We start from the raw sequence: 12,889 nt of genomic DNA, 5'->3' as shown, positions 1-12,889 counted from the left end.
TTAAGGTTTCAAGACGACGCGTTTGCGTCATCCCAGGTACAGGGGTCTGTACCTGTTGTAACCTCAACAGTTCCGCCTGTTGAGAGCCAAGCTGATTCAGCAAGGCTGCCTTTTCCTTCATCTCGTCAAGTTCATGTTGTATGAACTTGGCGATGGCTGAATGGGGGGCATCTCTGTCCAAATTGGACAGCATTGCCAAGATTGCATCGTTTCCTACGGTCGAACTCATTCGTTCGACCGCACTTCTTTCTATGTCACTTAGAAAGGAGTAGCTTTCACGGGAAACGTGATGCGTATTCCCACAATCATCTAACATGTCCATGTTAGATGAGGGAAATGTGATCCTTGGACGGACTACAAAGTGCTACCAGGTTTAACGGGGTACTACGACTTGTACTGCTTCAGTACAAGTCCACTTCGCACTGCTTCAGTTGCGAGTGGTGCCTTACGTTATTTCACGTACACTAGTACGTGCAGAGGAAGACTTCTCTTTTAGGTAACTATCTTAAAGAGGGTAAAATGAAAACTGTATTAATATAATTATGTATCTCTTCTTTCTATCTGTTAATTCTAACTTAATTATAAATTAATAGTAAACATGCAACTGAATTCTTATCTTATCTTATTTGTCTCTCTCTTTTGCTTACATCTACAGCTGATTGGTCTGCGGAATAAATAGATATAATGGTCTATACCTATTTATGGATAAGAATTCTGAACATTACTATATAAAGTAATATCCTCTAAATGTTATTTACCTTTTAGATAATATATTAATCAACAACCTTTAAGTGTTAATTTCACGTAGCGATACACCCCGTTACATCAGTAATTATACACGAGTAGTCGTTCCGAAGAGATAAAATGTTCCGTTGAAAAGTTTTGGGGCGCGAGGTTTGGCTTTGCATTTTGTATGCAAGCACGTGTATCGAAAGAGCGTTAGGTTAATATTACTAAATCGGAACGTGAACGTTGCATGATAGCACACCTGACGAAAGAATGGCGCTTGCTAGAGCTAGAAGCACTTAATACTCATCTGATTCTGTTTTATGAGACTCATCTTCTTGGAAGGTAGATTTCTACTTTCTGATGGATTGGACAATGTTCAAATTAAGTACGAGAGGTACTCTTTTCGTTTTGTAATCCCAGCTGTTCGAATTTTCATTTTCAGGTATGACCCAAGCAACGATTCGAAGGTAAAATCTACTTCAATTTGTGGAAATATATGGGCTGCTTGTTGTCGACGGGAAAACGCCTCAGGCTTAATGAATAGGGAATTAAACGGAGATTGCAAATTTTATACGTTCGATTGCGTTTTTCTGCACTTCTTTTTTTATAATGAAGCTCACCGCAGCTTATAAAAATGGCTCTGGAGAAGTCTTTAAGATAGCGCATCAAAGAAGAGCAATAATGATGTATTTTTGGTTTATTGCTTAATAATATACCCTGATGAAATCTAGTGAAAAGAATTCAATTTAGGTGCTTAACAAATGTGATTATACAGACCTACTATTTCAAATATAGGATACCACGCCTCCACGGACTCAATCTTCGACTTAAATGGCAATACATGAAAATCCAAAACTTGATTGCTAGTATTCGTCTGCCAGACGCCCTCTTCAACGACAACATTGACTGAAATACCACTTTGACTCTTTTCATATTGTCGGCCACGACGATCTGTCTTTTTGTTTACATGTAGCTTCCAGCGCAATGCTTGACATGGTCTGCTGCAATTGGCCGGCCACGAACACATTTCCACTTCAAAGCTATTGGGCGATATCAGCTTGCCACAATAGTCTCCGTATTGATGCCCACCAAGAGAGATCGCGCTCGAAATGCCGCTGGGGAGGTTGCCGTAAATTCTTTGTCGATTATCCAGTACAAGTATGAGGCCGGACTGGCTGCGTGTTGACGACTTTCTTTTTTCAATTTGGGCACTGCATATATTCCAGTTCGACCGAATCTCTAGTGACTGGCTGTTCAATGGGCAGATATTAATTTGAGCGAGCTCACGCAAAAACGCTAGGATGCTTCCTAATGAGTATTCTGCCGCTCTTGTCTTACTGATAGGCGTGATTTGAGATTTATTTCCATCAAAGACCCACAAACCATCAAATACAGACATCTGATTTTCATTCTGCCATGCTTCGACACATCGACGTGGAACTGTATATCTCTGCTGAATTAAATATTGTGCTCGAAGCTGTGCCACGAACTCATGCATCCCGAACATCCTGTTCGACAAAAGTACAGCCATCAGTACAGGTCGCAGCGGCTTGAGATGGCTGTATTGAAACACGGCAGCCATGATATCTTCACAAAGGCAAGGCAATGATGCAGATGATGAACCATTTTGTTCTTCGCTCCAGTCCACAAAGCAGTCAATAAGCTCACACATGAGCCTTATAATTTCTACATACCCAGCCCGCACTTTACTTTTTTCAAGGAGAGAGATGCTATAAGATTGAAAGACGCGCTGATAAAGTGTCAGGTTTGCGATATCGAGTGTCAGCCAACCCGCCAGGCCTGAACAGATCGATATCAAATTTCTAAGATTTTCGTTATCAACGTCAGCTTTTTCGTCATTTTTTCGATGTCTTTGCAGCTCCTTTTTCCCTCCTTGACGCGGTTCAAGAAAAGTCCAGGATAGGGATGCAATGCCACCCATTATATCCTTTTCCCATAAGTTGCCCGACAATGCAACATTATCGACAACTTGGGCTCTACAAGTTTCACTGAGCTGTTGCAAAGAAACACCGTATGACGATGCGTTTAAAAATTGCACGAAATAATAGAGTATAGCGAGCTGCTTTGATGACGTCATGATATCAGAATGTTTACCTTCCCATAACATACGATTTTGCCAAACCATCTCGCGACGGTCTGGTACCTGAAGTGGTGGATACTTGCACCTTAAAGAGGCTGTGATATTGCCATTGCTTTGCTCATCAGCCTTCGATCGAATATTTTGTAGAGCGATGGCTTCAATCCGAAAAGCCTCTAGCGCCTCGCGCTCGGCATGCACTTCGATGGTAGCACGACGGTATGACACGACCATAAATTCAGGCGAGGAGATATTGCAAACCACCCGGAGTTGGGACTCGACACGCTGAAAGATGTACACGCGCAGTGCGTGCTTTGTAAATCGCTGCGCCTTGGTGGCAGCACTTTCCCATTCGTAATACCATCGAGCGCTAGGGTTAATACGAAAAACGCTGTCGGTCTATACGAGCATCATCTTGTGCAACATTAATAAATAAAAATATGTTATAGCAACAAACAATTGTGCACGTGGGAACGTACGTCATTAGCCTCGTCGAGCTCAAGAATCCCTTCGATCCAAGACCCTTTAGGCGTTTGCTCTGTTTGAATAGAGCGTTGTACATTGTTACAGTCGATCAAATCACCGACTGCAAGGTATCTAGCTTGCGCCTCCTCAAAGTGCGCGTAAACAAGCAAGCTAGCCGAATCAGTTGATTCGACGACTGTTGGCGTTGTTTGCTGCGGGGTGCCAAACTGCTCAGCATTAGCAAGCTTGACGCGCACGCAGAGCGACGAGCCGCAATAGCTTCGATTAAGGTGCTCGGGGCAGCAATGCGGGAAACAGCGTAGGATCTAATGATGTAATCGATTCGTATTATGTTGCATGGGATAGCATGATAATCGAAAATGGTGGGCATTGGGAGCTTAATAACGCACCTTTGTCTTTTTGTTGCGATTCGTTCTAAGCAGGTTTTTAACATCGAACGATGCTTTTTTAGGACTTTTTTCTATAGTATGCAGAAAATCCTCTCCTTACCGTTTGTACTCAGTCAGGAATAGAGCTGAGTGGCGGCAACCGCATTTCTCAAACTGGCACGTGACGATGTTCATTCTTGTAATGTCAGCCACAAAAAGAAGAAGAATTTTTGCTTAGTAGTGAGTTGTTGCGGTAGTCAGAAGGCACGCGTCGGCTTGTTATGGCACTGTTACCGAGGGATGGGCAGAATCGGTCCTTCTTCTACTTGTCGATTGGTCCTTAGGAGCAAGCAAACCATTCTCGCCAGTATGTGTCCTTCTCGAAAGCTTATTGGTCTCCTGTCGTAACAAAAAGCAACGATTGGCTATTACCATGAATTATTTGGGCTACTTGATTAAAAAATATGTCAATTGCTTAAAAATGAGAGGTTTCGCGTGTCGTCAAAGTCATCGATGTGTCCGACATTCTTTGTTGCGCTCTTGAAAGGTCTCAGTTTTGTAATTGCAGCTAACGTTGTGATTACAACTTAATCTTACATAAGGTTGAAGATGTTTGCCACGTCTCTCGCCGCTAGATGGAACGGAACAGTTTGTCACAGCGGCTATAATAAGTCAAGCCAATGAAATATTTTAATTGACGTTAATTCGGCTGCACTTTATGTTTTACTTAATTGATAATTTAAAAGCTAAAAATTATATAAGTCCTCTTCGCAACGACACATCCGTAAGCAGCCGATCTGTCAGTACGTGTTAGACAAGCGTCTTCTCAGAATCTCGTATTGTCCCAGATAGAAGAAGCAACATGGCTACCTCACCAAATAAAAAAAAATATCGTATTACAGAAGCTTTCCTAGATTTGTTGATGGCCTAAGCATCCAATCAATAAAGTTAATGGGTGCCAACTGGCAAGTTCAATAGGTGCTCATCACAAATATTGCGGCGAAGACACCAAGCTCACCATGCGAAATTTCAATATACAAGCTGAAGGATATACATATAAACGCAAAATCTCTCCACCGTGCCTTCTGTAATTGTATGCCTTTGCGGCGATGCTTCGCATGAAGTTCCCTCGATAAATGAAGCAGCTTAATATTTGAGATTAGTGCTAAACTAGTAGCATAGCCTCCTACAGCTTCATTTTATGAGATAATATTGTGCTAATAAATACGTAACGGAGTCGTGCAAGGCGGCGCACTTAATTCAAGCGCATCAGGCGTCTCCATTGCTCGGATATCGCAATATTAATAGCATGAAGTTTTTGGCGTTTCCCTAACGATTGAAGTTGCCTGTCGTGATTCACCATATTCGCTACGCACTGATAGAATATTTAGAGCTCGTTGTGCACACAGAGCTATCAGCATTTATTTGAGATACTTGGCAAGGGGTCTAGCGATCATTTAAGTACATTTAAATAGAAAAAACATGTTGAGCAGCTGCTTCTGTTATGTGATGACATTATCGTCTCTCGAAAGTGACCCATTACGAAGAACTTCTTGTCTTACATGAAGGATGATATTAGACTTTCCGCTCATTATCGTAGCGATTCAAAATTGCCGGGTATCTACTCATGTAAGCTGTTTCCGGTACCGCAATAGATTACGTCAGTTGTGAAATTGTACGCATAAGCTGGCAGCACAAATTAGAGCGACACATAGGACAAGGGAAAAGAGAATAAGCAAACAAAAAGCGTATATAATGCTAGCAATCTCACAAGCGGGCACAAAATATGAAAACATAAATGCTATGATTCCAGTAGCATCCATTTATACCAATTGGCTCTACTTGTGATACAAAAGAAAAGACTTTGTCAGGTTGCTCCATAGAAAAGTCGGCTGGAATACTTACCAAGGGGATAAAAGGTAATATTCGGTTGACAGCTCGCCGTCATTATAGCGTGCATACTGCCAAACGTAGATCTCTGCTCGGATGAATCTATTTGCATCGCCACCATAGTCGTTTATATGTTCCCCTAATTAGAGCTAAATTCAAATTCCAGTACGATGCCATGCGTTCTTTATATACAAGGCGAAATTTGGAACGAGACTTGCGCGCACAATGTTTCTTTAAGGCTCAATACAAGTCGTATTGCGGCATCCAATTGAATTGTAAACTCTTCAAATTGCTCATCGATTGTTGCAAATCTGCAATGTGGCATTTTATCTATTTGCACGAACACGAAAAAGTATTGTCTTCAGAAGGATAAAGTTCATTATTATAGCTAAACGAACGCTTCGATTTAGATTTGTGTCCTTTTGGACACAAACTGTCTTGAATGTAAACTTTGCAAAGCGTTTTTCAGCAATCAATCCTACAAACACTGGCAACAAGGTGCCAAACTCGTTTTAAAAAAATGTATATCACTGGTGGATTGCGCGGCTACGTTATTCAGATGATTTCCTTCTCATGTGGACAAACACAATAGAATAGAAGGGTACTGTGTCGTCGCCGCCGGTGGGCGACCTTGGACCTGAACATGCTGTTTGCGGTACAGAGCAATGAATTGTCTACACGGAAGATTCTCCCACCATCATTTCGATTTATGAAGGACTGTAATTTTTTGTTGCGTTTTATGACAGATCCCCATTTATGCACCACAGAAAATGTGTACGAGAAGATCGCAAATAGTTGGCCAAGAACTTTATGAGCTTCTTAGTCGAAGCGTCAAGGGTCTGAGTCATCGTTGAGTCTCTAAGTGAATTAACCTTGCTTGAATACACTTGTCATCCAAATCATTTGGCTGCCAAACAATTGCGCAAGTGCGGTCATCCGAAATCTCGTCAGTTTTGAAAGATGATGGAGCCACGTGTGTGTACTGAGCCGGCTTAGGATAACAAGTGCAGTCCGATTTAATGAAGCATGATGTACAATGCTGTTGCCACTTTGGTCTTAACGTTACATTTGTGGGCCATGCTTTGCTTCACTAAGTGCCTGTAGTCATGATTTTATTTTTTTCTAATTATTTCTTGCCACTTAGCTGCTGCGTATCTATAAATAATGAGAGTTGAAGCAATGCCTTCGGATCATTTTCGTCTATATCGTATCAACAAGCATTTTACGCGACAAAAATATCACTTTGTGACAGCTTTACTGCATAGAGACCGTATGATGTTTTGAAGTACCTGTATTCCAACCAAAATGTCATTTCTGGTCGTGGGCAGCCTTCCAGGAAAAGTTCGTATGAGTGATATTTGATGCTGCTTGTCTTCGTAATTGTCATGTTTTCTCAACAAGATATTCGATGCTGCTTGTTTTCTTTATTGTCATGTTTTCTCAACAACCTATTATGCGGCATTTTTGAACAAGCACTTGAATGAAGGTTAAAGAGACATGCATATAGCTACTTATATATCGAAAGTGCCAATCTTTTACACATTTCCTTGTACTTTCCAGATCAACTCGCGTCCAAAATTTAGCTGTGTCGAGAATAAGTCACATCCGCATGTTCCGCATTATTCATGAGTGAGACATGTAGATAAAACTTATGCCGCAGGCTACAAAGTGAGTTGCGACACATTCCAAATTTGCGCTTATTTGAAAATACGTATTAAGTTTTTGCTTTCATTTTCAAGCGAAGTTTAAGCAAGCTCAAGTCGTTCTTGCGGATGATCAATAGTTTTGAGTATGCTGAAAAAGTATTTGATGAATTTGGGCAGATTAATGTCTTCGATGAAAGCAACTGCAACAAGACCAGCATATCTTGCAAAATAATTTTGAAATGGTTAATAAGACTTTGTTAAAGCAAGGTTTGGAAGGGTGAATCAATTTATATCGGTGTTATATTATTTTAGATGGGAATCAAATCGTCAAAAGCTAAGCGACTGCTAACAAATATGCTTAACCACATTTGTATCAGTATGTTTAGCTACTTTTGATACAGGCATATTTCGCAAAGGTGAATGAAATGTTATTTTGGAAAATGGCGGGATAACGTTGCGCCTAATAAGGCGGCAATCTAAAGCATTTAATATTTTGTTTAATGTTAAAACGGAATAAATTTGTCGAGAGCAGGTCAAGAAACGATCGCGTTGCAAATTTGTTTTTGCTAGTTTTGACACATGTAATTACTTGAAAGCAATGAAAAGATGAGAAGCCTGAGAGCTTAGGCACGTGACAGCTGGATTTCTAGATCCTATTTATTCGCTGAAGCAAATAGTAGTTTCTGAGATCTCCTCATACATATACACAAGCTCTTACTGCACGTAAGAGGTTGTGTAAGGATTTTTCAGCATATTATTATATTTATTATTGCTACTTGATAGATCATCATGCGACTATCAAATGCCTGGTTTTCCATTACACAACTCTCAAGCAATGTTTTTTAGCGTTGAGGACCAGAAAAGTTTTAAAAGTGCCGCGACAGCAAGAGCGTACGGCATAACTTACAGCATACAGGCAGGTCTTAAGGTTTAATGATGGCTTGTTAAAGTGAAAAAGGCTCGAGTCTTTTTGATATCCACCTAAGAATTTGTAGAAGGGACTTATTAATGTCATGACTTGGTGTATTTCTTTAAAGGGGTTTGAAAAGTAATGCGAATAATTAGGGAAGCGTTTTTTCGACACACAAAGATAAGCTAGCCAATGGCACTGCATTTTTTGGGTGTATTATTTTCAATTCTTTTTTATAAAGTAGATCGCTCATTTAAATATGCATGTGCATCCAAAGCACACGAACAGGCAATGCATCTATGCTGATTCCGTGACCGTATTGTGAAGAATGTATGCAGCAAGAAGATGCATGTAAGGCGAATTGAGAAAGAAAGTCGCAATTTGAACGCAGCCATTTTTGCGACAAATGTCACCGAATTAGACTTTGATGCGTGCCACTGCATAGCGCTGACTGGAGCTAGAATTCGGATCTTTTGCAGTGATTTTAAGAATTTTATTTGTAGAAAATTATGTGTTATAATTTTGGCCGATTCTCATAGCGAAAAAGGGATGAATAACCCGGATTTTCTTGACAGATTTTTCAAGGTGAATCCTTAAGAACTAATACATTTCAATCGTTTATGCGCCCAAAGAGTAAACTAATAAATCGAAAAAGTGAACATGAATGAAGTAGTTGAAAGTCCGCAGGAGAAGCTGTTGGAATAATAGTAGGGCTAGTGGAGCGCGTGGAGCGACTTGAGGAATCACAAGAAGAGAAAAAGAAGCTCATGTACGATATGTCAAGTGTAACTGATTTCTCTCGCGTCAACGGCAGACAATATATTGACAGGCAATGTATCGGCAGGCATTTAGACGACGCCATCACGGTACTGTCGCCAATAGTATCACCAGGATGTACTTCAGAATGCACCATGCAGGATATACAGTAGCAGCCCAGAAATGCGCCACAGCAAAGCGGTGCTGCAGCAATAGGTGCTGCAGCAATAGGTGCTGCCACAGCCGCCAACTCAGCCTATGTACCTCTCGTTGCGCAATTCGGTCAAATGCCGAACAGAGTGAAAAGGATGATTCAGATTCAACCGATCGATTGCAAGTAGCGTTGACAAGGTCACGGGAGTATTTTTTATCGTGGAGCAAGGTAGATTTCGTTCGCATACAAGCTCGTGACTTTTAATGAAGCGAAGAAGTCAAGGTTAGCGGCCACCAGAGAAGCGTGTGGAGGCAACAATAATCTGCGTTCGACAAGATTGTGCATTGTTCTTATCCCACGATGCTAACATCGATGTAGTTCAAGTGAATCGTGATACGTACGGACTTGTTGCAGCAAACCGAATAGCTGAGCAACGATCGCGAAGAAGGGCAGCGATTTTCGCGACTTTCGAAAGCTTTACAAATGTAAATTTTTCAGGCTGTGCGTCTTGTAATAGCTAAATCTTGTCGGGTGATGTTTTCTGCTAACAGTGGACTTACCGGCTATCGACAAAAAGGTTTGGATTCATATGGTGGACAAAGCTACCATTCAGTAAACGACGAAACTATGCTGGAGGTTCGTGAAGATTACACAGCAATGTATCGATGGGGACGCGAAGGGTGGGAATTTGCACAGATAAAGCGAGGTATTCCGCCGACGTTTTTAAAGAAAATATACAAGGGGCAGCGAAATGACGTCACTACGCAAAGACTTCGGAGCGAAATATTATCGCTTTTAATTTTTAGACTTTTTAATATTTTTGAAGCGGATTATTGTATCAAGGAGTGTAACTTAAAATTGCAAAATAATTGTTGGACCAGCTATATTTGATGTGGAATTATCCAACAACTTTTGGTTGTGCATAGAAACGAGCGCTTAATGCCAAAAACGAGGCTGCAATTTATTTAAACGTGCGAAGAAGGGTCTCTTATTCATTTCATGGAAGGTTTGCTCATCTTGCATTATTCGGATGGTCAAGTACTTCGGGCTGGGAATATGCTCCCCAACAAATATGCGATCAAACTTGGCCTGCACTCCGGAAGGCGAAAACAAACCAGTAAACATCATAAGACCCAAGGATATTTCCTGTTTGACGCGGTTGGTGGAGTCATTTGCACCAATTCAAAGGATTGTGACTCCGCGAGACATACTTGGAAAGCGGTACAGTCAGGAATCTCATCGACTATAGGTTTTATTAGTGTCGCTCGTTCTTGCCGAGTTAGAGGAGTTGCAGCAAAGAAGTTTACATGTTCATGACAACTTTTCAGCGGTGATTTAATTGCCGAATCCACTGTTCAAGAACAAACAGTAGTGCGGTGTTTCATTTAGAATTTTTTCTTGCTCGAACTTGGAAATGCAGGCAAATGTGAAATTACTTCACAGAGAGAAGTAATCGACAAGCCAAGCGGAGGGAAACGCACCATCATCACAATGGTGCGAAGTATAATTTTGCCTGAGGGCTATCCTGATGTTTTGGAGTATAATGCCGAATAAACAGCTTATAATTGCAATTTTTGAAGACCATGTAAGGCTGATCCGGAGAGGGAGTTACCAATTAATTTTCAGAAAATAGCTCTGAATATCAGGAACACAAAATGTTCTTGGGTCTGCATGTACAGTACAAAGGGCGCCTGGCGAACGCGACAAACAAGGGTTGGTCTTCAGATAAAGTGACTTGAAGATACAAATATTACAGGGTCCGTCCCAAAGCGTAAGATTGTATTGTCAATCAATATGTCAGAACGGTGGGTATGACGACCGATTATCAGAACAAGCTTCTGTTTTTTTTTCGTGGTGGAGAATAATGTAGTCAACGAAGGTATTTGAAAAAAAAATGCTGTGTGTCCGCATGATCAACGACGAAGGAGTCACCGGATGCGCGATCCGCACAAGTCGACTGCAGCGGTGCGCAATTTGCGCGGAAAATCTGAAGATCAAAACAACGGAGCAGTTTGAGTCAGTATATAGCGCACGAGGGAGACTCAAAGAACTAAGAAGTCTTAACAAGCAAGTAAACAGTAAACTGGTTGCATATCACCCACACCCAGCAATCTACACGCTTTGCATTCAAATTAGGTATATAAGACTAAATCTGGTGCTGAGGGGGCTTACAAGATACTACTAAAGGCGAAATTGGTCGCATTTGGAAACGAGAAAATATTGACTGAATATGGCCTTACTTCTCCCACAGTGACGAAGCAGTACACGGAGAAGGTGTACGTGTGCTTGCGACGTGATGGGGATGCATGCAACCACAGGGATTCAATGAGTGCGCGCAAGTGGGAATAGCATTTGAAATTCTTACCACCGTTCTCGCAGGATGTTAAGATGTTTAACAATAAAGTATTACAGTTGATGACAGGTAAAAGCGTTCGTTTCGATGATTTACGATTTGACGCAATTGAGACGCAAACGGAGTCAACTACTTCATACGAAACTATTATAGCATGATTAACAGGATGCAGAAAAGTGATATGTTTCTAGTCAAGGTGCCGATACGGGTATGTGATGTTAGGTGGACAACCCGGGATTTTCGAGTCACGTGGATATTCTGTCAAAGGAGCTGCCAAGGATAGCGGAAACGCTATGTTATTTAATCTGAAACAAAGATGTGACGAACAAGGCTGAACCAAAGATAATTGCTTTGCTGTGAAAGGTATGGATGGACGTTTATTGCTAGTGGACACTTTTTCCGGAAGGATAATTACGCGAAGGAACACTCGAGTAGAATTATTCAGAGAAAGAATTTGCTTTTAAAATTCTGGGCGATCGTTCCGGTTAGCCAAGCCTTAAACTATCCCAGATTCTGCTGTAGACGTTGTCAGACTGAAATCACGAAAGAACGTGATGAAAAAGCAGGTAAAGACAGAAGCGCTTTTTAAGATCACAGTATCCTCAACAACGGACAGATTTTGCAAATTATATCAGTCTATTACGACTAGATTATGGACTGCAAGGATTCGTAGTTGCAGCCAAATTTAGTTGCGTTTTGAAATGTAACACATCTACGAAATATTCCATGTTGGTCAAGGAGACCACGAGACATATCATATGACACGCTAGGACCAGACACCACGCTGCGTACTACCATCGCATACTACGCCACACCCAGCATCACAAGACTGTAACGGGGTGTATCGTTACATGAAATTAACACTTAAAGGTTGTTAATTAATATATTATCTAAAAGGTAGATAATATTTGGAGGATATTACTTTATATAGTAATATCCTGAATTCTTATCTATAAATAGGTATAGGCCATTATATCTATTTATTCCGCAGACTAATCAGCTGTAGGAGTAATCAAAGAGAGTTACGAATAAGATAGAGAAAAGAATTCATTTACATGTTTAGTATTAGGTTATAGTTAAGTAGCATTTACAAAGATAGATTAAGAGACACTTAACTATATTTAATACAGTTTTCATTTTACCCTCTTAAGTCTACTTGTCTTAAGAGAAGTCTTCCTCTGCACGTACAGTGTACGTCACCTAACGTAAGGCACCACTCACAACTGAAGCAGTGTGAAGTGGACTTGTACTGAAACAGTACAAGTCGTAGTGCCCCGTTACACCTGGTAGCACTTTGTAGTCCGTCCAAGGACCACATTTCCCACATCTAACATGGACATGTTAGATGATAGTGGGAATACGCATCACGTTTCCCCTGAAAGCTACTCCTTTCTAAGTGATATAGAAAGGAGTGCGGTTGAACGAATGAGTTCGACCGTAGGAAACGATGCAATCCTGGCATTACTGTCCAACTTAGACAGAGATGCCCTCCATTCAAC

General features: G+C 41.0%; 2 protein-coding genes across 2 annotated transcripts; one reads left to right on the top strand and one right to left on the bottom strand.

Moving 5' to 3' along the window:
* Positions 1–1,483: 1,483 nt before the first annotated feature.
* On the bottom strand, positions 1,484–3,876 carry CCR75_002251 (uncharacterized protein; the record flags this gene model as incomplete). The annotated part of the gene is made up of 4 exons (XM_067960349.1): positions 1,484–3,226; positions 3,307–3,618; positions 3,703–3,766; positions 3,803–3,876. 4 exons carry the CDS (start codon positions 3,874–3,876, stop codon positions 1,484–1,486), a joined length of 2,193 nt encoding a protein of 730 aa, XP_067818997.1.
* Positions 3,877–6,876: 3,000 nt separating this feature from the next.
* CCR75_002250 (uncharacterized protein) lies at positions 6,877–7,613 on the top strand (the record flags this gene model as incomplete). The annotated part of the gene is made up of 3 exons (XM_067960348.1): positions 6,877–6,912; positions 7,311–7,373; positions 7,530–7,613. The coding sequence occupies 3 exons, from the start codon at positions 6,877–6,879 to the stop codon at positions 7,611–7,613; spliced, it is 183 nt and encodes a 60-aa protein (XP_067818996.1).
* Between the last annotated feature and the right edge of the window lie 5,276 nt (positions 7,614–12,889).

Source organism: Bremia lactucae, linkage group LG6 (genome assembly GCF_004359215.1).
Source record: "Bremia lactucae strain SF5 linkage group LG6, whole genome shotgun sequence".
Lineage (NCBI taxonomy): Eukaryota > Oomycota > Peronosporomycetes > Peronosporales > Peronosporaceae > Bremia > Bremia lactucae.
Note: the sequence above shows the minus strand (reverse complement) of the source record. Positions and strands in the feature narration are given on the sequence as shown.